Source organism: Momordica charantia (assembly GCF_013281855.1).
Source record: "Momordica charantia cultivar OHB3-1 chromosome 3 unlocalized genomic scaffold, Mcharantia_2.0 BLBB01000003.1, whole genome shotgun sequence".
In the NCBI taxonomy this organism is placed as follows: domain Eukaryota; kingdom Viridiplantae; phylum Streptophyta; class Magnoliopsida; order Cucurbitales; family Cucurbitaceae; genus Momordica; species Momordica charantia.
Genome location: NW_028275161.1, coordinates 23,666,253 through 23,692,505, shown reverse-complemented (window position 1 = coordinate 23,692,505; position 26,253 = coordinate 23,666,253). Strand labels below are relative to the sequence as shown.

The following is a 26,253-nucleotide window of genomic DNA, read 5'->3' as shown; positions in this document are numbered from 1 at the left end:
GTCACCCATGTCTGATTTAGCCATAAAAAAGAGTCTAAAAGTCCTTTGTACGGAGAATGATGATAGCGCATATGAAGGCCGCATCGAAAGAAGAAGTTTGAACTTGAGAATTATTCCAGAACAGAGGAGACAACTCTCCCTGATCAAAGATAGAATCACCTCGGTTTGTCCTGATTTTGTCATTCTTACTAAGACTAAATTCTCTTTAATTAAATCTTTATGGAGCTCTATTAGCATTGTTTGGGCCTCACTCGATGCTGTGGGACAGAGTCTCTGTAACAGTGCAGGATGTTGTAAAGTTTGCTTATCACCGTACCAAACGGCTGCCAAAAGCACTTCTTCTTGAATCCACCACTCTTAAATGGAGTCCTTGCCCCTTCAGGTTAGAAAAGATAAAAGGTTCAAAAACTTATCCACTCAATTTGGCCCACTTTATAAGTTAATGGTTATTGGTTATGGAGGGCATGTTTTACTCTTCATAAAGACGCTAAATTCTCTCTCTGCAGAGACACAAATTATTGGAACAAGTTAGAATTATAGATTCCGTAGCAGCTATTGAATTAAAAGAAGAAGAGGGTAGAATCGATTATTATTTGACACCATTAGATACTATAAAAAAATTAATTTTTAGATACTATATAAAAAAAAACAATCTCATTAAACTCGAAAACTGGTTATGTGGATGGGAGAGGTGGGTTGTCTCATCCTCTCAAAACTTGATTTTGGAGGGATTCTCTGCAAAAGATGCATGGTAGACTTCGCAATGCCCTAGACTTGCCCTAGCTTCCCGCACGCTCGCTTTTCTCTTCCTGCCAGACTCTTTCTCTGTAGCAGGGTACTTGTTGTCATTCTCACTGTTCAGAGTCGCTTTAGGATCTTCCATATACTCCTTGAGATACCCTCTCCGAATAAGCCCTTCCACCTCTTCCTTGAGATCAAAGAAATCATGTGTGCATGTCCGTGATCTCGGTGGAAGAGGCAATATTGCCTTTTGCTTCTCTTGTTTGGAGGTGCTTTCATCCTCTCTGGCCATCTGAGCAACATTTGATCATTGATCTCCGTCAATACTTGTTCAAGTGGGACTGTAGTCGGAGTATATTTCTCGAACTTTCAAGGCGGATCCTTTTGGTTAGTTCGATCTCGTTTTTCCCATCTCAACCCCTGTTGCTTCTCCCTAGACATTTCTCTTTTTTAGTCGGCTCGCTTACCTTCGGGTTCCTTTTTTTAGTCCCCAGCACTCATGTATTTTTGGGCTCGGCTCAGTGCTTTTGCAAAGATGCTCAGGGTCTATTTTCTGAACGAAAACGACAGGTGCTCATCTTTTATGTCGGACATGAAAGCTAGTAGCGACACCGCATCAGTAAGACCTTCCACTTGTAGCTTCTTTTCATTAAACCGAGCCACACAGTCATGAAGGCTCTCCGTCAAACCATGAATATGAAATTATACGTGCTTTTACCAAATAATTTAGTTGTCAAATCATTTTGAGTTAAATTTTACTTGTATTATAATCACTGACCAGCATCTTGTATGTTTACGTAATTTTGTATTTTGAGGAGAGGCTATAAATATGGTTGGTAATTATATAATATAAGAAAAACTTAAATCAAATTGATTTGACAACTGAATTATGTGGTAAAAGTAACTTTTGTTATATATATGCTTCCACAATTTCCTCTCTCGGCTGAGAAATCTTGCTCTTAAGGGATACCATTCTTCACTATCCACCTGTATGCTTTTGGAAATTAAAAGGGCTACATAGCCCAAAAATGGTTATAATTAAATTTGGTAAGGTAATTGAGTCGGGATTATGCAAATTTTGTAAGAACCATTATTTCTTTTTTAGAAAATTATCAGCGGTTAAAAAACTTTCCAGGAATCGAAATCTAAAAAGTTGATTTTTTTTTCGTATTAAATTCAAATTGAACAATAGAATTATGAGAGGGTCAAAAATCCGAATTTCCCTCAAGAAAGCTACCCAGCCTGAAAACCCAAAACCAAAAGGAAAAGCTCTCTCACTGAAGCAAGGTTAGGGTTCTGTTATTTCTTCTTGGCATCCTCCCTGTTGCAACCCACAGTCTTGCTCTCTCGCCGGCCCTTGTACGTATTTTCTTTTCTTTTTTCTTACATTCCGAAATCTCATTTGTTTAGTGTTATCGTGCAAAAAAAAATTGAAATTGACTAGCATTTCAATTGTTTGATTATGCAATTAAGCAAGTTTCCCTTCAGTAGCCATATATATGGGTCTCGATCTATATAATCGAACTAAAATTTTCACCTGGTTCCATTCAAAATCAAACTGGTTTGATCTTTATGATGTTGGTTCTTGTATTTTATTTTTTGGTTGTTTAATGGTTGCTTATCATATGGATTGGCATGCCAAGTCAAAAACTCTGTATCCATATGTATTCATAGTGAAATCAGAAGCTGTTTGTTTTTTCCTCTACCAATTGTGCACCAATGCATAAATCCTTCCCTTTTGGATAGATCCTAATGAAGAAACACTTTTGTTCTTTGTTCCGTATTCTAAATTCTTTTTATCCTTTCTATGTTCCTTTTTGTTTTCAATTTTTTTGTGTAAGTCATGCGTCTACTACAGCTAATAGTATTTACTCCATTTGAGAACCATATTGAATTTTTCAATTATGCATCTCTTAGTTGGTGTTGGTTGGTGTTGGTGGATTCGTTTTTTAATCTCATTATCGATCCCATTATATTATTGAATGCAAGAATTATTCCTTTATGAACCCTTCTGGTCTTTTTTTATTTCCTTTGTGTCTGTGATAGATGCCTAGTTTCATTATTATATGTAACGATATTGTAAATAGGAGTATGCTTTAAAGAAAAAAAAAGTAAATACGAATGTGCGATGTGACTATGATTTCATTCAAACGGGTAGGAATTCGAATCCACGACATTAAAAAAACCGGGTCGGACCGGACTGAGCATTCTGGCACTCGTAGCTGTGTTAAATGTTGATAAACAAAATAAAACCAGTACGGGTGGTGGTTGTTTAAAATGTTTGGACAATTGCGAGAAGAAAACAAGGCAAGTGAACAAACAATTGGACCCATTACCAGAATCCTCGAATTGAGGGGAAATATCTCCACCCCCCTCTTCTTCCACCTTTCAGTTACTCACACTCACAACTCAGAATCCAGAGCATCGTCATCAGATTTACATTATCAATGTCGGGTCTTCTTCTACACTCCTCTTCAGTTGCGAGCGTTCCGGTATTGCCATTGCCCACCTCTAATTTCTAACTGCTTTCGCTCTCTTCTGTTCTTCCTTTTTCTTCCCCTGATTTTATAATCTGATTCTATTCAAGTTTGGAGGAATTGGGAAATTGAACCAGGAGCGGAATCATAATTCAATTTTATCATCCAAGAAGTCCATGCGTGGCAGCTATCTTCGTCTCGGTTGCAACAATTCTAGAAATAGCGTCCGAGCATTTTTCTTCAATCCTGCAGAGGATCCTGTCCTCAAAGAAGCTCTTAAGGTATCCTAACAACTCTTACATGAAAAGCCCTTTGTTGGGTTTTGCTCTTCTTGAATTAAGGTGCTCCTCGATGCTGACTATTTGCAAAATACGAAGGGTATAATTGATTTCCCATGGTTTTCTCATTGCACATGAAGACTCAGATTATCTTTTTTACTTGTCTGCATTTTCGAGTACATCGAATATGGTCACATTTCTACTGGTGCGAGTTAAGACCAAGAGGGATGGATTTAAGATTTTTCAAGTCCTGATGAAACTATTAGAATTATGTAGGGCCATAGGTATTCAGGCTTACTGTACATGGCGGAATGGTTTCCTGGAATAGACATCCGAACCAGCGAGGGAACTATCAGATTTGGATAACAAGAACCGTGATGCATTTTTTCTCGCCTGCTGCTAACTTTTCTTTCTGATGTGTTGGCTAACATTACTCATTTTAAATTGAGAAACAAATTTGCCACTTTACTTTTGTCTGTGTATAGATCAATAACAAAGGGAAGATGTTTACTGTAAAGGAAGCCCAAATTAATTGTTCCGCTTCCATCTCTTTGATGATGACTACATGACATAATTATCATTGAACAACCAAGCAGCTCTCATGATTTCACTGATCTGCTAGTAATAATCTTGAACTAACGGAGAAAAGAATATGCCTTCGTGATCTGGGAGGTTAGTTGCTGAGGAAAATTTGAAAGATGTTTATAATTTGTAGACTTCTAGTAATAGAAAACTTTACCCCACCCCTCCCTTTTGGGGGGTAGGGGGTAATGTTCACCTTAATGGAGATGTCGCCAAATTTGTATTCTCTCAACTAGAGAGATTGAATTTAGTGTTGCTTTCACAAATCCTCTAAATCAATATTTTTCATATTTATGAACCTATATTGGTTAACATACTGATGTACTGGAGAACCAGAATCCACGGCAGAAGACACTGAAAAATAAGACTAAGTTGTCTAATGTATATATTGATTTCTCTGTTTCCTGCTTCCAAAATAACAGAGTGTATCACGTATACTCAGGGAACTACTATCCAAAATAGAACCAAGAAGCATACACTAATCTGGCTACTTATCTTTCCCTATCATCCAGAAAAGCTTCCTCTTCCACTTCCTCATACTATTCAAATGACTGAGAGTATAGACTTGTCATCTTGCATCTGTCCCTGCTTAGTTTCCACCTAAAATTATTGGAATTCTGCCCATGATTGAAATTTATTATGTCTTTGGCTTTGAACGTCTTTTCCCCTTCCTTTACCACTCTCCCGTTAGCCGGAAACACTCATGAGTGAATGCAAGAAGTCATTCCACTCCCTCTCTCCCATCCACAACATTGACAAGTCATGACTGAAAGAAGGATGTAGTTCTGAACGGACTGATATGCAGAACACAATTTGAATTATTTGGGTTTGGGAAATACTTTATTTTGTTGATTCACTCTCAGTGCTCAGTAAGATTGAAATTTGCTAGAAGCTTATTGGCTTCTCGTTACTAAGATCCGTCATCTTCACCATGTCATGTTTGGTTTCACTTGTGAGGCTGTTGTACCTACTGTTTGGCACTAAAACTTGAGTTAATGCTGTATCAGGGGTTCATCTGAGATTTAATGTTTGTTGATTTCCAAAATCCTTACTGCTACAAACAAGTGGAGACTACTCAAGCCAAAAGTGAAAATCACTTCATTATGAAAGAATATATATCCATAAAGTTGCAGCAGTCCCAATCACTTCTTGTGACCGAGTGTGAGAGAGTTTGTTGTCATTTCGTATTTATAACAAAATTGGCAATGCCAGGTCAAATACTTAACGTTGCTAGGACAAGATTGTTTGTTGGTTCCTTCTGGAATCTGGACTATAGCATTCTTCGTACGAAGTACAAATTCTTTAGATGTCAAAAACACTCTCATAATTTAAGCAACTGTTGTTTGCACTTGTGTCTGCTCTGCTGAACTTTATGAAATGCTTGTGCTTTATATCAAACATTTTATCAAAGCAATCTCTGTTGGTGGCTGTAGCCTTCGCAGGTGGGCTATTTGCTGGACTTCTAAGGCTTGATTTGAACGAAGAACCACTAAAGGAATGGGTCAAGAGGACAGTGGAATCTGCTGGAATCACAGAAGAAGATGAGACTCAAGCATCTGTAGCAGAGGATGGCCCAACCGAGATTGAGATTGAATGATGTGATGCCATGAACGAGCGGAGTGTGGTACAAATCTTATTTTCTCCAACCCAATAGTTGAAATTAAAAGTTGTCAAGTGCTGATAAAATGATAATTGATTTGAAGTAAGATTTGCCAGATATCAGTTAATATTACTATGTTATCCTTGAAGTGAAATTGAGCTAGGAGTTAAACCTTTCATAATCCAAATACTTGTACTTCCTCTAAAAGTGTTGTTCTCAATCTTTCTTGATTTAAGAGGAAGTACTTTACATTCTGAGAATCCCATCCAATCTCCTCTCTCACAGCTTAGAAGCTCTGAAAATCTCTACATTCTGAGAAAATCACTCTCTCCACTCCTCAATTTGAAATCTGTATCTACCCCTTCTGCTTTCAATAATATACCCTTCTTGTATTTGCTTGCTTTTTTAAGATTACACAATAAGATTATATATTTCGATTACACAAAAAAGAAAAGAGTGAAATTAAATCCAGTTCAGTTCAGATTTTGCAGATCGATCCGTCGGTTCTTGTTGATCAACGATCAACACATAAGAAAAAATATTAGAGAGGAAGAAGATGGGTGCCAGTTTATGTTTTAAATTTTAATTAATATTTTCCGTTTAATGAAGAGCAATATTAAATATTTTGATCCAATGACTATCATAATAAAAATCAGAGTGTATTGTACTACATTTAGAATTAAAGTATTGTACCAAATTTTGTTTGCAAAAAATACTCTTAACAGCACCAGCAGTATTAAGGCCTCATGGGACCGGAAGAGAAATAAAAGCAAAGTAGTAGAGACTGCAGAGTAGGATAATTCATTAAGTACAGGATAAAAAATGACGGTGAACCATTTTCATGAAATCTTTGGACAGAGACTACTTCATTATCTGCGTGAAGATCAGATGAAACATTGTACAGAAAGACGACCCAGAAAATAATTCAGAAGATTAGATTTGATTTCCAGACCAGATGGCAGATTTTGTGCCTAATGGGAACATAATAATCCGAGGTAGAGTAAAAGGTCCAATATAATAATAAATTTCCATTACTTACATGCAAAATAGCAACTCTTGAAGAAAGGGTGTGATTTTAATTATTTTCTGTAAGAAGAAACTGCAGTATTACCAAATTGATTTTTTTTTTTTTAGTACACCAAATTGAAATAAAATATTAGCAGCACTTTATGTATTGAATCCTTCCTCCTCTCTAAAATTTCTCTGCAAAAGAATCAAAGAATTCAATGAAATGAAGGAGGCATTTATGAGGATCTTCTCATTTGATTCTTAAGGGATAAAATCTCCTCTGTAAATGCCATTAAATCCCAATATTTTTTGTTTAATCACACTTTCATTTTCAGATCCAGTGACAACTTTTACAGGTAGGGCAAATCCCAAGAATACTCTTTTTTCTATTTCTTCGCCATTGGGAAAGTTGTTGATCCATTTTTCTCCACTCGATCGGATCAGCAGTAGGAAGTTGAACTTGAGCTGGTATAAACTCTTCTCCCAAAAAACCCTCAAACACAGCACAAAAGCACAGTCCCCCTATTTAAAATCTCGTCTCACAAGTTGCCCTGTATATTGGCATGCTTCCATTCCTTTACTCTGCTTTTTCTTTGCTCATTGGTTGACTGACTCATATTACAAATACTTGTTCATACATAAGCTAATACTTTTGGCATTTGTTTTGAATCAGTAGTGCTTAGTGCAATGCAAAATGCAATAACTCTTACTTTCTGAACCTTTCTGATTTCCTTTTCTTCTGTTTCTGTGTTCTCTAGCTCCTTTCTCTTAATTTTATGTTCATTATTGTTTTGAATATAATTATTTACTGCTGCTGCCAAAGTTCCTCCTCCTATCCCATTTTACTGTATTAGTAAACCACTACCTACTCGGCAATCTCTCACCTCCAAGGTTATGTGGAGTGTGTTTTCCCATAAAAAAATTAAAAAAAAAAAAACCCTCTTAAAATCATAGGACATACATAATGGGTTGGGATTTGTCTCTCAAAACCTATGTTTTTGAGCCATCGTACTTACAAATATATCCTACCTGGTCACTATAATTTTGATTTTGCTTGAATGATGGTCAAACTTTTTGGTGATTGGCTTTGATCTTTATGATGTTGGTTCTTCAACGGTTTCTTGGTTAGATTGCATAGAGCATGCTAAGTCAAAGAACTCCCATCTATTCATTCAAGAGTCATGTGTGGTTTTTCATCTACCCATTCTGCACGAATGCATGAATCCTTCCCTTTGGATAGATCCTAATTAAGAAACACTTGTGTTATTTTTTCTGCAGTCTATACTCTCTTTATCCTTTTACTCCAATGTGGTTACTTTCGTTAGTTTCCTTTCTATGTTCCTTTTTGTTTTCAATTCTATATGTAAGTCAAAGTCAGGTAGCTACGACTATAATAGTATTTAGTCCATTTGGGCACCGTATTCCTTAATGTTATTGAATTTGTTCTAGTTGGTGGAGTGTTGCATTCGTTTTCTTCTCTCATTATCAGTCCCATTATATTATTCAATGCAAGAATTCTTTCTTTATGAATCCTTCTGGTCTTCCTTTTTTTTTCTCTTTTTCTCTTATTTTTTTTCTTGTGTCTGTGTTATCTCCTTTCTGTTATTTGTATGTTCTTTGTTGTTTGTTTTCCTTTTTTGACTCTAGATCTCATTATCTGTAACTTTGTCTGTGTTTGGATTATTTCTACTCCTGGATTTTGAAGAGCAAGATAGTTTGTTGGGGTAAAAAGGATAGTTTTTGAATGGCTTCCTCATCTGAATCGGACGAAAATAAGTATCTATTTGATTCTGATGGATATTATGAACGTGAGATGAATGAGGAAGCGATCTCCAATAATTATCTATATGATTCTGATGGATATTATGAAGACGGTATACGTGAGATGTGAGATGAATGAGGAAGAGGCGAACCGATACTATAAGGCTTTACCGAGGTTTTGTACCCACTTTTCCTCGTACCTATGCTTTTGGTATTGTTGTCCCTGAACTATATGGGCAAAGGAAGCTATTAAACATTACAACAGAGAAAATGTATGTATACACAATTTTCCTTTCTTATTTTTGTTTTCTTTTTTATGAAAGATAATTTTAGCCCAGCATCGAGATCATATTAATGTTTTTATTTTTATTATGTATAGGGTACAAATTTTGAGCTTGTTAAAATTGTGAAGGCAAATGGGCTGCTTGTGGTATGTGCTGAGTGGTATTCCTAATACTATAGAAGTAGAACTTTGTAGGCCAAAATCTTCTAGTTGAGAATGTTGCTACAATATGTATGAACATATTTTTACTGCTGGGTGTTTTGTGCATTGCATATGAAACCTCGATTATGATTATTAATATATATAGGTTTTATTCGAATCTAATTTTGGTGAAAACTGCGAGATCCTAATTGTAATCTACGAAGAACTTGAGAATGTTCAGTTCCAAATCTTTAGTTTTCTTAATATTTATGTTTATGTATTGAAAAATTTTAAACATTTTTATTAGATTAATTAGTTAAAATTACTAGGAGTCAAAATTACAAATAAATTAAATAAACAAAATAAAAGAGAATACCAAACAAATTTAGGGTCTACAATAACTTTAACATAAAAGCAACAAATAATCATATATAATCATGGTTTTAGGATAGTGTTTAAGGATAAAATACTGAAATATGTAGACATATGATAGATAGATTGTTGGTAGTGGTCAATTAGTGGGTTCTGGCCTGCACAGTTGTACGTCAAAATCATCGGGAGAAATACCAGCCAGCACTCGTGCTTGGAGCGTTGTGGTGGGAGAATCCGGTGGTGCTCCCGTTTGCTTGACTTGAAAGGTGAGGAAAAACAATTCCCCCAATGCAGCTTGACTATTTGCTTTCAACATCTTCACAAATTCAAAACTCGCACCCTAATTACACGAAACATGATCAAACTATCAAGTTAATAAGGAAAAAAAAATGGCAAGACAGGAAAAAGAGCAGGATACATTTTCATTGTTGTAATGTTTAATAGCTTGTCCTGCACATTCTCGAACCTCTTCGGAGATCAGGTTAATCAAGGGCAAGGGCGAAATAATAGCAAAAGCATATGTTCCAGGGAAGGAAGGTACATCAAAACCCTGCATATGGAAATTTTTAATGGATTGAAACGAAAATTATGAATAATACAAAAGAGAAATTAATCGAAAAACAAAACCTCGCTTTCTTGTATGGCCTTATAGTATCTGTTAACCTCTTCTTCATTCATCTCACGAACACCATCATCATAATATCCATCAGAATCATAGAGATAATTGTTGTTCGCAGGTACAGATAAGTCAGAGGAGACCTCTTTCTCATTCATCTTATGTTCATCATATCCATCGGAATCAAATAGATATTTATATTCATCGGATTCGGGTGAGGAAGCCATCAAAAACCACCCTACAAGCCTCTAGGTTAGGGTAACGGGTTTGGCGAGAGAGCAAGGCTGTGGGTTGCAAGAGGGAGGATGCCAAGAAGAAATAACAGAAGAGGGAGGATGCTTCAGTGAGAGAGTTTTCCTTTTGGTTTTGGGTTTTTAGGCTGGGTAGTTTTCTTTAGGGAAATTCGGATGTTTGACCGTCTCATAATTCTATTGGAATTTTTTACCCCCCGTTTTTTTAAAGCAAAATTCTTTTTCGTTTTCTCCACCAATCTCTCATCTTTTCAATTTGAATTTAATACGAAAAAAAAATCAACTTTTTAGATTTCGATTCCTGGAAAGTTTTTCAACCGCTGATAATTTTCTAAAAAAGAAAAATAGTTCTTACAATATTTGCATAATCCCGACTCAATTACCAGATTTAATTATAAGGATTTTTGGGCTATGGAGCCCTTTTACAAGAGAATATTGAGATTTATCTAATTTTTTCAGCTCTTTCTCGTTCTCTCTCGCTCTCTAGGTAATTTATTTATTTTATAAATAGATTTTAATTTATTGCTTTTTGGAGTGAGTAACGAGGAGAGAGAATAATAGTAATTAGAAGAAAAAAAAATAATAATAAGAGAGGGGAGAAAGAAAAAAAAAAGAAACCCCAAGAAAATTTTAGGGAGAATGAGAGAAATCAACTCATGGTTAAGGAACGAAGATAAAACGATGAAAGGATGGAAAATAGAGGGAAGGAACCAACCTACCTGCAAAACCGAGCAACCCTAATTAAGCAAATGCTTCTAGCTATCCGGTTTAGGGTTGCTCGGTTTTGCAGGTATCCGGTCCCTTGATCATCGAGTTTGGTGCGCATTTTGGAGAAAACCGGGAAGAATAAAATCCAAGTATCAACAATTGGCACCGTTTGTGGGAAACGATACAAACTATACACCCGAGCAACATGACTCCAGTGATGACGACTGTCATCCGAGGAGGAGGCTGAACATGGATGACTCCCTATCAGGAGGAGTTGAGGGCGAGACGAGCCGACTAAACCCAAAACGTCTAGAAGAGCTGCCTGACGTCCCACGAGTCGAAGTTCCCGAGCAACCACAAAATAAGTTTGTGGCTCTGGAAGAAAAAGTCGAGGGCATAATTAAAATAGTGGCGGTTATGAAATAATTAATTAATAAATTTAATTTTATTCGATTCTCAATTATTATAAAAATGACATTTATGTAATTTACTTTAGAATTAAGAAAAATATTATGGTCTACATTTTTTTTTCTAAAATCGTTCCCTAGTATAGAAGTATCCATTAGCTACTCTCCAAAATTTGCTCTTTGGTTAGTGATTCTTAGTCATATAACAATAATAGTCAACTTAATACTTAACCGTAGTTTTTTTGTTATACATGGAGAAATTTAGTCTTCCGTCTATATAGTATTTGAAAATTTTGAGCTACTTATCGTGTCCTAAAAATAAAGGTATTTTTCTTTTCCTCTTGTTTTATTTATCTTTTTACATATTGTTAATTTCTATTTTTAGTTATACATGAACAAAATGGAAACTGATTAATTTTATTGACTGAAAAATTGTATCTATAAGCATTTGGCAGGGATGCGGTGTACTTACCCCGATTCGATATCAAGGACACTGTAGTGAGTATTTTATATATGCATTTTTTTCATAGTACTTTATCTCATCCCTTGTATTTTTTATATCTCAGAAAAAATTGAAATACTTTCTACAATCATATAATTTTGGAAAAGTTTTTAATTAATATTAATTTAATTTGTGAAACGATTATTTAAATTGAATTATGATGAATATGATGTATCTTAAATTTATAAAAGAACAATATTTACATTACTATATTAATAAAAAAAACAGCATTAGCGTCATGAGATAACATTATGATCAAAGTCCTAATCGATGGTACATTTTTTCAATTAGATTGTTGCTGGACAATCATCGCAGCAGTTGCTGTTGAATCGATGTACAACATCAAAATTCGAAAAAAAATCAAAATTTGGTCCAAACAACCCGTTAACAATTTATTGATTGTGTTCAACCTAACTGACAAAGTTGATATTCACGATGTTATCTCTTAACCATCAATAAAGCTTTCAATTGAATAATAGTGAATGAAATTAAATAGCAAGAGAAAAGAAATACCCTTTTAAGGAAAAAAAGGAAGACTGCAAATCTTTTTTTCCCATAAATAGGTATTTTTCTCTTGTTATTCGATTCGTTATTATTCAATTGAAAGCTTTATTGATGGTTAAGAAATAATTAACATCAGCTAGTGGTTAAGAAATAATTAATATCAACTTTGTCAGCTAGTGGATTAGGTTCAACACAATCAATAAATTGTTAGGCGCTGCTTGGACCAAATTTTGATTTTTTTTTTCGAATTTTGATGTTTTACACCGCAACTGCTGCGGTGATTGTCAAGCAACAATCTAATTGAATAATGTACCATCGATTAGGACTTGGATCATCATGTAATCTAATGTTACTAATGCTGTTTTTTTATAAATATAATATTGTAAATATTGTTTTTTTATAAATTTAAAATACATCATATTCATTCTAATTCAATTTAAATAATCATTTCACAAATTAAATTAATATTAATTAAAAACTTTTCCAAAAATTATATGATTAGAGAAAGTGTTTCAAATTTGTTTGAGATAAAAAATACAAAGGAGGAGATTAAGTACTACGAAAAAAATGCATATATAAAATACTCACTACAGTGTCCTTGGTATAGAACCGGGTAAGTACACTGCCAGTCAAATGCTTGTAGCTACAATTTTCAGTCAATAAAATTAATCAGTTTCCATTTTGTTCATATATAACTAAAAATAGAAAATTAACAATATGTAAAAAGATAAAAAAAATAAGAGGAAAAAAAATACCAAAGGATAATTACTATGATACATTGGATAAAAATCGAAAATGAAGGCTTGAAAAAAGCCTTTCTTTATATCTCTTTATTATCTTTATCTAGCCTTACTATATAGATATATAATTATATACATAATTAATTATCTCGATATATATAATTATCTAGATATATCGATGGATATCTATAAAATCGATAAAAACTTTTATGAGAAATTCTATTTAGATAAACTAGATAAAGGATAAAGTAAGGGTTCAAAAGAAGAGATATCTCGAATCCTAATATATAAATAATACCAATATGATTACAAAAATATATATTTATAAATAAATAAAAATAAAGCACCTCTTTTATTTCATCCAAAAACTCCTTTTCTTTTTATTTCCACGGCCTGGCATGGTCAGTACCTAGCCGGGCTTTTTTTGTTCGAATGAATCGTAGATGAAATTATTTATTTGATTTGAAAACACAAAATGTTTTTGTTTCAGCTCAAAATTTTCAAATATTATATAGACGGAAGACTAAATTTCTCCATGTATGACAAAAAAAAAACTACGGTTAATTATTAAGTTGGACTAATATTATTATATGACTGAGAATCACTCCTCAAAAAGCAAATTTTGGAGAGTAGCTAATGGATACATCTATACTATATTAATATGGAACGATTCTAGAAAAAAAAAAATATTAGAACATAATATCTTTCTTAATTTTAAGTAAATTACATAAATGTCATTTTTATAATAATTGAGAATGGTATAGAATTAAATTTATTAATTAATTATTTCATAACCACCACTATTTTAATTATATAGAAATTCGTTAGAACCATTACATTTACAACAATCAAACAATAAAATCAGTTGTCAGTACATTTTAGTAACAAATTAAATTACAAAAAGGCAGACATTATTATCATGATCATTACTAAAATGCAACAAAAAACTATTCATAAACATAATAAGTACAAGAAGACAAAGCTACATAAGTGAAATGAAGCAATGGAAATTGAGAAGCAATAGGTTGTTATAGGAACAAAGAAAAGAAAAAAATAAATAAATAACAAGAAGAACGAGAATGCAGATAATGAAGAAAACCAGATGGGTTCATAAACAAATAAACAAAGAAGAAGAATTGTTTATTGCAGGGAGTGGAACCACTGACTATTGATTAATGCACACTTCTAATTATGCTCCGAAGGTGCTTTTGGAAATTAAATGGAATATGCCACATACACTAAATCAATAAGCAAACAGACTAAACCAACGTCAGGCTGGATACCAACAATCTGATTCAACCCAGCCATTGCTAAAATCGATAATCAATTACAGATATGATAGAGATGAAAAACGTATCTTGTTTTGTTTTGAAGAACTAAGAAACTTGCAAGAAAACTCTCTTTCTCATATATCTTTTCCTTTCAAATATTAAGAAGCCGATTACTATCAGCAAAAAAAGAAATCCCTCTCCTCATCGCATAGCTTCTTAACATTTGGAAGGATCTAAGGAAGAGAGGGGAAGGTGTCGAATGGTTACCTCTTGAGAAATGGGAGAAATCAACGGCTGATTCGCTGAAGACCTGTGTCTTCTTATAGTCGGATCCTTTTAAAATTTTAATAGAAGAAATTAAAAACTTAATAATATATAAATATACCTTCTTTTTTCTGAGGGAATGTAATTTACAATTTTATGTAGTACAACTGATACTCCATCAGGATAACACACATTTTTGTCTTTTTCTTTATTTTTTTTCTTTTTACAGACATACAAAGAGGATTTTTATGAGTGGAATGGAATACTAAGAAATGGTACCCGAAGCTAAAATACCCTCTTTTTTTTTTTTTTACTTTTTAAATTAAGTGTAAATGGATTATGTATGGTGCTTTTATCCTCAATGTCTGATAGTTAGTATTTGTGAATTATTTTATATAATAAGGGTTAGATTTCATTTTAGAGCACAATTATGTACTTTTTTATGTTTATATATGATTATGAATAGTGCTTTACAACGGCAAATGGATCAGACGAGACAAGTTTGCATGTAATAACAACAGAAGGTTTAAAATGACGCAAATGCACAGCTACAATAGTCTAACGATGGACACCTCAGCACTTGTAGAATTCTCCACTAACAAAAATCTGTTTTTCTTTTATTATTTAACACCATTAGGTAGTCAACACGTGTACCAAGAATACTTTACGATTCTTGTGGTTTCTCTCTCTAGAAACCCTAATTTGAGGTACATAAATTTCACCACTGTAGAAACCTGTATTCATCGAAAACTGAAATACAGAAAGTGAAATAACCTTTTTCCAATTTTGTTCTTGTCGTGCATTGTTTGCTTCGAATACGGTCTGTCATATTTTTGTATTTCAGGTTCATTTCATCACATATTTTATATCAATATTATATATTATATAATATAGAGTACGTTTTTTAGTTTTCGAAACAGATTCCAAATCCTTTTTAAATAATTAATAAATTTTTTAATGAAAATTCTTTTATATAAATTTATGGAATAATTACAAAAAGTTTAAAACCAAATCGGAATTATTAAATTGAGATAAATACTACTAGAAAAAAAAAAGTGATGATTGCCAATTGGTAAACAAATGAGATCCCGTGACATATCAGCTGGCAAAAGATATGATTTTGTAAATAAGGTAAAATTCAGTGTCCATATACATATGTAGGTGCCATGTACAGTTGCACAAAAGTAGCAAAATGTAGTATTAGGGTTTCTTGAAATTTGCAGGGACTTTTATTTATTTTTTTTTAAATTAAAGATACTATCTTTAATTTAAATATGTTTCCTCTTATGGCCAATCGGAGATCTCCTAATTGAGCTGCTGCTGCATGCAGGTTGCTAAAATGTTCGCCAAGAAATACAGCTGTTTCATCAATGAAGCAAAAGAAGACTGCTTCCAATCAGAGATTGCTACAGAGTTGCTGTGTACGTTTGCTGCCGTTTTTACGTATTATTTCTAAGTTTTCTTAGTCTAAACATGATCATTTAAGCAAAAAAATGGCAGATAACAAATCACATCGAACGGTAAAAAGAAAAAAAAAAAAAGAATCTGTGGCGGATTTTGACTGGCAGATATTCAAGGATACAGTAAATAAGGCAGCTATGTTTGACTCCAAATGAGGGAAATTTGTCTGCTGTGAAATCGGATAGCCTGGCAAATTTTGATGATTATTTTCACCTATATAGTATAGTATCAGAAAATTAGCATGCGGTTGGCTGATCTTTGGTCCCATGTCCCTGCATCTTTAGGGTTGTTTAATTTAATATATAGTTCTCAAATAAAGAAAAAGGATGTTTAATTTAATACACAACATGACTTTGCCATGCCATGCCATCGATAAGATATGTTGTTTAATTTCCTGGATTAACACACTTCAATTTTAAATCATTTTTAAGGTTGGAAATAGCAATCTAATCGTTTTGATTGTTTTATGCAAAATTATTGAAATACATTTTAATAGAAATTTAATGTATTTATGGAATCCATAAAATCCATAAAAAGAACCTTACCTTTTCCAACATTATGGAAATGCACGAGAATAATTTATGAGTTTTAAAAAAAATCTACAAATACAACAAATTCTCATTGTTTGTAAATAAATTGACTTTTTTAGAATTTTGTAAAATTGATTTTTGAGAGAGATTTCGTGTATTTATGGTACTTTACTTACAACCCCTCGTGGTCGAAGGTATATGTCAATTATCGTTGGTATGCTCGCTTTGACCCATGGACAAACACATTCATAAGTATTTGAAGTGCATGTTATTGTCATATGCAAACTTGCCTCGTCCGCCCTATTTTGCCATTTTCTATTCATATATAAACATAAAAAAGAAGTACATAATAGTGTGGGCTAAAATGAAATCTAACTTTATTATATAAAGTAATTCACAAATATGAACTATCAAATATTGACCATAAAAGCTACCATAAATAGTCAACACACACTTATTTTAGAAAAATAAAAAAAAGGGTATCTAGGCTTGGGGCCACATTTCTTAGTGTTCCACTCATAAAAATTCTATGTGTACCTTAGAAAAAAAGATATATACGTATATAATATGTTTTATTCCGATGGGCTCGTTAGTCCGAACTCAATTGTACCAAGAAAAAGTTGTAAATTACATTCCTTCGCTAAAAAAGAAAAAGAAAATAGTATATTATATATTTTTATTTTTAATTTCTTCTATTAAAAGGATCCACTTTAGAAGACAAGGGCTTGAGCCAATCAGCGTTCACACAAAGCGAAGAAATTTGGATTAGCTAGGGTTTTCTCCGGAGTTAAACAATATTACGATGCAGTTGGAGAGAGCGAGGTTTTTATTTGAAAATCTTCCCGCCATTTTTCTTGTTTCCTTCTTTTTATTGGATGTAATAATTATAACCCTCCCATTTAATTCAATGCAGGGTTTTGATGTTCCGTATTTTCCCAACTCTTATGCATTCGGTAGAATTGATCCTTTGCTCTATTTAGAACCATGGAAGAAAGACATTGTTCGAGCTGGAAACTTAGCCATTGAACAGTACAATGAGCAAAATGTAATGTATTAGAGATCTGTGCTTCTCCTTCTAAAGTTTATGTGACAGTTATGATAAAATGTTTTGTTCTTTGTGCGTAGGATACAAGTTTTGAGGTTGTAGAATACGTGAAGGTGAATGCTTCGATTGTGGCCGGTTTGCTTTATTTTCTTACGTTCACGGCAAAGCCAAGTGGAACTCCCCCCGACCATCCAACTACAGCATTTCAGGCTCAAGTGTTTGATGGTATAAAAGAAGTAGAGGTGCTTTTATGTAGGCTATCACTCCCCAAGAAGTGAGTGTTAATGAAATATAGTTTTATAATATCGTCTACCATCTACCCTCCCATCAATATTGTGTTCCATGGTACTGGATTTTGTTGTTTTTAGACTCAATGGTTTCCTTCTATGAATGAACAATATAATAGTTATGCTTATGCTCAATATACTATGACTGAACAATTAATGTTATGTCATGCTTAAAATCTACTTCACTGTTGATACAGATGTTGATAAGGTTGCATTCATACTGTTATAGTTTTTCTCATGCTAGGATTTGAATGGATATAATTTGTATCACGCATATTTTAAAATATCTACTATGAAGGGACTTCTTAAACTTAGATCCCTATCATAGTTAAACTTATGGAAAATGATATATGTAATATTCTAAAATATTTTTGAGAATGAAGTAAACCTTCAGGGGTATCGATTCAGGGGTATTAAAGCCAATTTATATATAGCTTAGCATAATTGAAATATACAACTTTATTGTGTAATTTTAGAGCTGCCTTCAAATTCCTAAAAAGTATTCGGTTAAATAGACGTGGCAGAGGGCATCTGCATAGGGAAAACTCTAGAGACGATGATAACGTTGATTTATATATCTTTGGCCCTGAGCCTTCAAAAAGTTTATTTATATATGTTATCTTTTACACAAAGCTACCTTGCTTCACGTTGATATATTGACATTGTGTGAGAGATTATAAACATAATTATGTCATGCTGGGTAGAAACTGAGAATACATTCTCCCCCCAATTGTAATATTAAGGAATACATTTTGATCTTTGAGTTCGAGAAAAGGTTTTTATTTGGTTCGTCTAAAAAACTAATAGTTCGGTTCCTAATGTTTAGAAAATACTTCTAAAAGGTCTCTGGAGTTAAAATTTCGTTAGTGGCCAATAGAATTGTTGTGTTAAATTCTCCTTGCAATCTATAGTTATGGTATATGACCATGAGAGTGTATAATAACTAAGAGGGAGACAGAAAATTCGTCCAAAGGAGTTAAGGTTAATCAGAGAATGAGTTTAAACTTCATGATGGTCATCTAGCTCATGAATTAATAATTACTATGTATTTCTCGGATAAATTATAATCAATAACAACTTCGCAACATCATTATTTTTCTAATCTAAGGAGAGAAAAAAAGCTAATTAATGTTTGTGTGGATTCCATATAGGGTTGACATGGCCACACCACACACATATGGGTTACTGGCCTTAGTTCCTCTCTTTGCTTTGGAATGTGAGTTATTTTTTCTCATAATCTTATTTTGGGCTAAGATCCTCTATTTCTTTTACAACAAAAGCAAACTTAATAATATTTGGTTAAATACGCAACATTCTACTTATAATTTGTCACTCACAACCTAAAGAGAGAATAAAATAATGTACCAAAAAAAAAAACTAAATAGAAAGGTGATAGTTTTAAAGATATCGGACGTACAAAGTCTAAGATGGAAGTGAGGATGAGATGACTGAGGAAGAGTTTAAACAATATTACGATGCAGTTGGAGAGAGCGAGGTTTTTATTTGAAAATCTTCCCGCCATTTTTCTTGTTTCCTTCTTTTTATTGGATGTAATAATTATAACCCTCCCATTTAATTCAATGCAGGGTTTTGATGTTCCGTATTTTCCCAACTCTTATGCATTCGGTAGAATTGATCCTTTGCTCTATTTAGAACCATGGAAGAAAGACATTGTTCGAGCTGGAAACTTAGCCATTGAACAGTACAATGAGCAAAATGTAATGTATTAGATCTGTGCTTCTCCTTCTAAAGTTGATGTGATAGTTATGATAAAATGTTTTGTTCTTTGGGTGTAGGATACGAGTTTTGAGGTTGTAGAATACGTGAAGGTGAATGCTTCGATTGTGGCCGGTTTGCTTTATTATCTTACGTTCACGGCAAAGCCAAGTGGAACTTCCCCGACCATCCAACCACAATATTTCAGGCTCACGTGTTTGATGGTATAAAAGGAGTAGAGGTGCTTTTATGTAGGCTATCACCCAAGAAGTGAGTGTTATGAAATATAGTTTTATAACATCGTCTATCATCTACCTTCCCATCAATATGGTATTCCATGGTACTGGATTTTGTTAGTTTTAGACTCAACAGTTTCCTTCTATGAATGAACAATATAATACTTATGCTTATGCTCAATATACTATGACTGAACAATATAATGTTATGCCATGCTTAATATCTACTTCACTGTTGAAAATGATACATGTAATATTCTAAAATATTTTGGAGAATGAAGTAAACCTTCAGGTGTATTAAAGCCAATTTATATATAGCTTAGCATAATGGAAATATACAACTTTATTGTGTAATTCGGTTAAAAAGACGTGGCACGGTAGAAAAAGAAAAGAGGGCATTTGCATAGGGAAAACACTAGAGACGATGACCATCATGGATGGTTCATTTGGTCGAAATGGGTTAGGGCTTGAACTGGGCCTGGACCGGCCTTTAGGCCTCGGGCCCGTCGATGAGGCTGAAATGAGAGAATGCACAATGACCACGAATTTGTCCTAGTCTTCATCCAATTTAATGATAAGTGGTTGTTGTTTATTTAAATTATGTATGCTGGAGTCATTTTCGAAAGATGGAGATCAAGAACAAGAATATATATGCAGAAATAATAATGCGGTAAAGATGCAGACTAATGAAATCGACCCCCTTTGGTAGAAAGAACAAGCTATATATTATATGAAAGAATATGACACACTGAAAGAATGACAGAACCAACGAGAGGGAAATACTTTGAATTCTTACCTCTCGAGATGATTTGCTTTATTATCTTGAAGCCGAGTGGAACTCCTTTCCTATCACCCAACCACAATATTTTAGGCTACCGATCGATCTCCAAGTCATTAATGAAATAATATCTATCAATGTCTCTACTTTCCCATCAATATATAAGAGATGAGCCCCTCATAAATCACTCATTCGGAGTTCTAGAGTACTGGATTAGTTATTTGTTTCCTTCTAATGTGCTTATTCTACCTCACTGTTAGCAATTGTATTCGTACCGTTACAATTTTTTTACTGCCTGGATTTTAATGGATATAACTTATTATATTTGTCTTGCCTCCCATATTTTATAATATCTACCGTGAAGGGACATCTTACAGGACTCTCTTCATTATAGTTAAACATACACTACAAGAAATTAGAGTTTTTGCGGCACATTTTTAGTGACATTATACAAAATATGTCGCTAAAAGTCCTTTTCAGCGACGCGTTTAATATTCGGCGTCACTAAAAATGTTCTTTAAGCGACATTTGTCTCTCTGCGTCGCTGAAACTGTTTTCAACGACATCGCGTTGACTACGGTTGTCATTGAATAATCTTTGTAGCGACTTCTGTGTGTCCACGTCATTGAAAGTGTTGTCGCTGAAAATTATTTGTAACGATACCACATGAGGGGGTCGTCGATGAAAATACTTTCAGCGACACATTATTGGGCAGTGTCGCTGAAAGTCTAAATTAAAAACCCCCTATCCCCTCCCTTTCCTCATATGCGATTTTGATTTTCCAAAACATAAACCCTCGCCGCCAGTGTCCTTCATCCTTGCCATCGTCGCTCGGTCGTCGTGCCATCGCCGCTTGTTCGCCCATGCTGTCGCCGCTCCTTCGCCGTGCCGTCGTCGTCGCTCTTACAGTGGTCTTTGGTATTTTTCGTCATTCCCCCATGGTTCCGGTTGTTTCGTCTCAACCTTACACCAAGGTATGTATTCTTCTCATTCTTTATTGAATGCTTTTGCCAAAATCGGTTCGATTAAGCTTATGACACTATTTATAATTTTTTATTTCAGGTTTGCTTCGTATTGCCTTTTCTCCGTGGGGTTTCGTCGTTGCTATCCACCCGTGCCCGCGGCTGATAGCATCACCACCGTGAGTTGGCCGTGTACCGTGAGGTTTGTTTCAAAACTATGGATGTCTTTTACATTTTCTTTGAAATCGACATTTATGGATTTGATTTGAAATGAATTATTGAGGTGTTTGTGTACTGATTGTGACATAGAAGTGTGTTGGGTCGAATCAAGTTGTTGAAGTAAGTTGAAGTTGAACTTTTTGTGAACTGTGCGGTATTGAATAGAAAATTTGTTGGTGAATTGGTTTTGGAGAAATGAAAATGGATGACTAATATTTTAACCGTTGGGACCAAATTTAACGTGATGTCAATGAGGAGATCACTAAGCTATTCTTGTCCCTCGGCATAATTTTTTGGGTTAGAACTTTAGCTTTTGTGGTAATTCAACACTAACATTCAATAATATTCTTTTATCATTGTTATTGAACTTTCTAAAAACGTTTTCAAAATGTAAGCCTAATTTTGAAAACCAAGTAAACTAGTTTACAAAACTTGTTTGTGTTAATTTTTAAAATTTAGTTAAGAATTGAAGTGTATTTTGAAAATGATATGAAAAGCATACTAAAATTATATTGTGATTGAACTATTTGAGAAGAGAACGAGTTTAAGCTTACTAGCTTGAAGTTCTATGTTGGATCTGAGCTTTATGTCATTTGAATTGTATGTTGGACATGGATTATGAAGCTTATATATCTGAATTTGATGTTTATATGATCGGGGACTTATATATTTAGATTTTATGTGATGCTTTGATTAGGTAGTTTTTTATTATGCAACAAAGCCTACTCAAATCAACAATTGCTCAATTGACTCAGTTACCAGAGACTATAAGGAGGATGAATAATGGTGGAGAAGGATCATTGCAGGGAGCTAATTCTCAAACGTCGAATGATGCTTAAAAAGGTATTCATACATATCGTCCATAGTGCAAGCGTATTTAAGTAGATTATACTTTATAATAAATATTTGAATTGATTTGCTTTGAAGTGTTGTGACTATCCTACTGTTATAGTCGTCATAACTTATGTAATATTCTAAAACATTTTTGACAATCGGGATACAGTTTAGTATAATTGAAATATTGTGTAACTGTAAACATGTCTCTAAATTCTTAAAAAGCAAGCAGTTAAAAGATGGGTACTATTGAAAGCAAAAGGGGTAGATATAGATTTTAAGGAGAGGAGAGGAAAGAATAATTTTCTCATAATGTAAAGATTTTCAGATCACCTTGTAGGTTGTGAGAGAACAATAAAATTCAAATAGTGGTGTAAATTTTGAAAGGAGAATAGAGTACTATGGATTTAGTATTAATAGGAAAATAACAAATTCTAGAAGAAGAGTGGTGTGAATTCTGTTGACCTCGAAATCTGGTCAGCTGACATGGCAAGCAAATGATGATGTGGGCGTTAATACTAGTGGAGGATATTTCGTACCCTTTGATAAAGATTTATTATTAAAATGGAGTGAGCTGAAATCTCATGCATTAACTAATAAACGAATCATTTCCCCAATTTCAGACGCCAAAGAGAGCATTAAAGACTAGCATTGAAAATAGTGTTTTCCTTTGCAAAAAGAAAATGATGTTTTCTAAGAATATTTAAAAAAAAAAAGTCTCCAATAAACAAAGAAGATTGTATTCGAACCATAATTCGTAACTGTTTTTTTTTTTTTTTCAAATAGGAAACATTTGTGTTCAAATCAAAACTTTTTATGACTAGTATTTATAAAATTTTTAAAAATAACTAGAAACACTCTAAAAACACTAATGAAGTATTTCCCCTTAAATCAAGAAATATGGAGAACAGCACTTGTAGAGGGAGTACACGTATTTGAGCTATGAAAGGTTTAACTACCAGCTCAATTTCACTTCAAGGGAAACATAGTAATACTAACTGATATCTGACAAATCTTACTTCATATCAATTATCATTTTATCAGCACTTGACAAATTTTAATTTCAACTATCAATTATCATTCATGGCATGACATCATTCAATCTCAATCTCAGTTGGGCCATCCTCTGCTGCAGATGCTCGAGTGTGAGTGTCATCTTCTTCTGTGATTCCAGCAGATTCGACTGTCCTCTTGACCCATTCCTTTAGTGGTTCTTCGTTCAAATCAAGCCTTAGCAGTCCAGCAAATAGCCCACCTGCGAAGGCAACTGGCTCCTACAGCCACCAACAGAGATTGCTTTGATAAAATGTTTGATATAAAGCACAAGCATTTCATAAAGATTCAGCAGAGCAGACACAAGTGCAAACAACAGTTGCTTAAATTATGAGAGTGTTTTTGACATCTAAAGAATTTATACTTCGTACGAAGAATGCTATAGTCCAGATTCCAGAAGGAACCAACAAACAATCCTGTCCTAGCAACGTTAAGTATTTGACCTGCCATTGCCCATTTAGTTATAAATATATATTTTGCATAATGAAGTGATTCTCACTTTTGGGTTGAGCAGTCTCCACTTGTTTATAGCAGCCTCACGAGTGAAACCAAACATGACATGGTGAAGATGACGGATCTTAGTAACGAGAAGCCAATAAGTTTCTAGCAAATTTCAATCTTACTGAGCACTGAGGGTGAATCAACAAAATAAAGTATTTCCCAAACCCAAATAATTAAAATTGTGTTCTGACATATCAGTCCGTTCAGAACTACATGCTTCTTTGAGTCAATCTTGTGGATGGGAGAGAGGGAGTGGAATGACTTCTTGCATTCACTCAGGAGTGTTTCCGGCTAACGGGAGAGTGGTAGAGGAAGGGGAAAAGACGTTCAAAGCCAAAGACATAATAAATTTCAATCATGGGCAGAATTCCAATAATTTTAGGTGGAAACTAAGCAGGGACAGATGCAAGATGACAAGTCTTTACTCCCAGTCATTTGAATAGTATGAGGAAGTGGAAGAGGAAGCTTTTATATTTTGTATAGCAGTTCCCTAAGCATACGTGACTCTGTTATTTTGGAAGCAGGAAACAGAGAAATCAATATATACAACTTAGTCTTATTAATCAGTGTCTTCTTCCGTGGATTCTGGTTCTCCAGTACATCAGTATGTTAAGCAATATAGGTTCATAAATATGAAAAATATTGATTTAGAGGATTTGTGAAAGCAACACTAAATGCAATCTCTTGTTGAGAGAATGCAAATTTGGCGAAATCTCCATTGAGGTGAACATCACCCCCTACCCCCCAAAACGGAGGGGTGGGGTAAAGTTTTCTATTACTAGAAGTCTACAAAGAATAAACATATTTTCACATTTTCCTCAGCAACTAACCTCCCAGATCACAAAGGCATATTCGTTTCTCCGTTAGTTCAAGATTATGACTAGCAGATCAGTGAAATCATGAGAGCTGCTTGGTTGTTCAATGATAATTATATTATGTAGTCATCACCAAAGAGATGGAAGCAGAACAGTTAATTTGGGCTTCCTTTACAATAAACATCTTCCCTTTGTTATCGATCTATACACAGACAAAAGTAAAGTGGCAAATTTGTTTCTCAATTTAAAATGAGTAATGTTAGCCAACACATCACAAAGAAAAGTTAGCAGCAGGCGAGAAAAAATACATCACGGTTCTCGTTATCCAAATCTGATAGTTCCCTCGCTGGTTCGGATGTCTATTCCAGGAAACCATTCCGCCATGTACAGTAAGCCTGAATACCTATGGCCCTACATAATTCTAATAGTTTCATTTGGACTTGAAAAATCTTAAATCCATCCCTCTTAGTCTTAACTCGCACCAGTAGAAATGTGACCATATTCGATGTACTCGAAAATGCAGACAAGTAAAAAAGATAATCTCAGTCTTCATGTGCAATGAGAAAACCATGGGAAATCAATTATACCCTTCGTATTTTGCAAATAGTCAGCATCGAGGAGCACCTTAATTCAAGAAGAGCAAAACCCAACAAAGGGCTTTTCATGTAAGAGTTATTAGGATACCTTAAGAGCTTCTTTGAGGACAGGATCCTCTGCAGGATTGAAGAAAAATGCTCGGACGCTATTTCTAGAATTGTTGCAACCGAGACGGAGATAGCTGCCACGCATGGACTTCTTGGATGATAAAATTGAATTATGATTCCGCTCCTGGTTCAATTTCCCAATTCCTCCAAACTTGAATAGAATCAGATTATAAAATCAGGGGAAGAAAAAGGAAGAACAGAAAAGAGCGAAAGCAGTTAGAAATTAGAGGTGGGCAATGGCAATACCGGAACGCTCGCGACTGAAGAGGAATGTAGAAGAAGACCCGACATTGGTAATGTAATACGCTAATGCTATGCTCCTGATTCTGAGCTGTGAGTGTGAGTAACTGAAAGGTGGGAGAAGAGGATGGAGATATTTCCCCTCAATTGGAGGATTCTGGTAATGGGTCCAATTGTTCGTTCACTTCGCCTTGTTTTCTTCGTCTTGTTTTCTTCGCGCAATTGACCAAACATTTTAAACAACCACCACATGTACTGGTTTTGTTTTGTTTATCAACATTTAACACAGCTACCAGTACCACAATGCTCGGTCCGGTCCGACCCGGTTTTTTTAATGTCGTGGATTCGAATTCCTACCCGTTTGAA

The 26,253-nt window shown here is 34.2% G+C and overlaps 3 protein-coding genes and 2 long non-coding RNA genes across 7 annotated transcripts; 3 read left to right on the top strand and 2 right to left on the bottom strand.

The window, feature by feature from the left end:
- Window positions 1-1,920: 1,920 nt before the first annotated feature.
- Window positions 1,921-9,049, top strand: LOC111008750 (UPF0426 protein At1g28150, chloroplastic-like). Of its 2 annotated transcripts, XM_088121743.1 has the most exons (8): window positions 1,921-2,100; window positions 2,900-3,233; window positions 3,329-3,499; window positions 5,490-5,702; window positions 6,537-6,673; window positions 7,022-7,154; window positions 8,392-8,719; window positions 8,827-9,049. In XM_088121743.1, the coding sequence occupies exons 2-4, from the start codon at window positions 3,189-3,191 to the stop codon at window positions 5,673-5,675; spliced, it is 402 nt and encodes a 133-aa protein (XP_087977869.1). In that variant the 5' UTR covers window positions 1,921-2,100; window positions 2,900-3,188; the 3' UTR covers window positions 5,676-5,702; window positions 6,537-6,673; window positions 7,022-7,154; window positions 8,392-8,719; window positions 8,827-9,049. The 2 variants fall into 2 exon arrangements, 1 of the variants encoding a protein (XP_087977869.1); XR_015789749.1 differs by lacking the exons at window positions 2,900-3,233; window positions 3,329-3,499 and having other exon boundaries at window positions 1,922-2,100; window positions 5,512-5,702.
- A 224-nt stretch (window positions 9,050-9,273) lies between these two features.
- Window positions 9,274-12,493, bottom strand: LOC111008920 (uncharacterized). Of its 2 annotated transcripts, none has more exons than XM_022281797.2 (3): window positions 9,871-12,493; window positions 9,710-9,793; window positions 9,274-9,583 (listed from the first exon to the last, which is right to left on the bottom strand). In XM_022281797.2, the coding sequence occupies exons 1-3, from the start codon at window positions 10,084-10,086 to the stop codon at window positions 9,383-9,385; spliced, it is 501 nt and encodes a 166-aa protein (XP_022137489.1). In that variant the 5' UTR covers window positions 10,087-12,493; the 3' UTR covers window positions 9,274-9,382. The 2 variants fall into 2 exon arrangements, with proteins under 2 accessions (XP_022137489.1, XP_022137488.1); XM_022281796.2 differs by having other exon boundaries at window positions 9,662-9,793; window positions 9,871-11,807.
- A 4,758-nt stretch (window positions 12,494-17,251) lies between these two features.
- Window positions 17,252-17,964, top strand: LOC148212609 (uncharacterized). Its single transcript, XR_015789948.1, has 3 exons — window positions 17,252-17,319; window positions 17,411-17,542; window positions 17,623-17,964. It is a non-coding gene; the product is annotated as an uncharacterized LOC148212609 (long non-coding RNA).
- A 1,289-nt stretch (window positions 17,965-19,253) lies between these two features.
- On the top strand, window positions 19,254-19,970 carry LOC148212608 (uncharacterized). The gene is made up of 3 exons (XR_015789610.1): window positions 19,254-19,324; window positions 19,416-19,547; window positions 19,626-19,970. It is a non-coding gene; the product is annotated as an uncharacterized LOC148212608 (long non-coding RNA).
- Window positions 19,971-23,508: 3,538 nt separating this feature from the next.
- LOC111009094 (UPF0426 protein At1g28150, chloroplastic) lies at window positions 23,509-26,112 on the bottom strand. The gene is made up of 3 exons (XM_022282047.2): window positions 25,894-26,112; window positions 25,628-25,798; window positions 23,509-23,848 (listed from the first exon to the last, which is right to left on the bottom strand). The coding sequence occupies exons 1-3, from the start codon at window positions 25,936-25,938 to the stop codon at window positions 23,669-23,671; spliced, it is 396 nt and encodes a 131-aa protein (XP_022137739.1). The 5' UTR covers window positions 25,939-26,112; the 3' UTR covers window positions 23,509-23,668.
- Window positions 26,113-26,253: the final 141 nt, after the last annotated feature.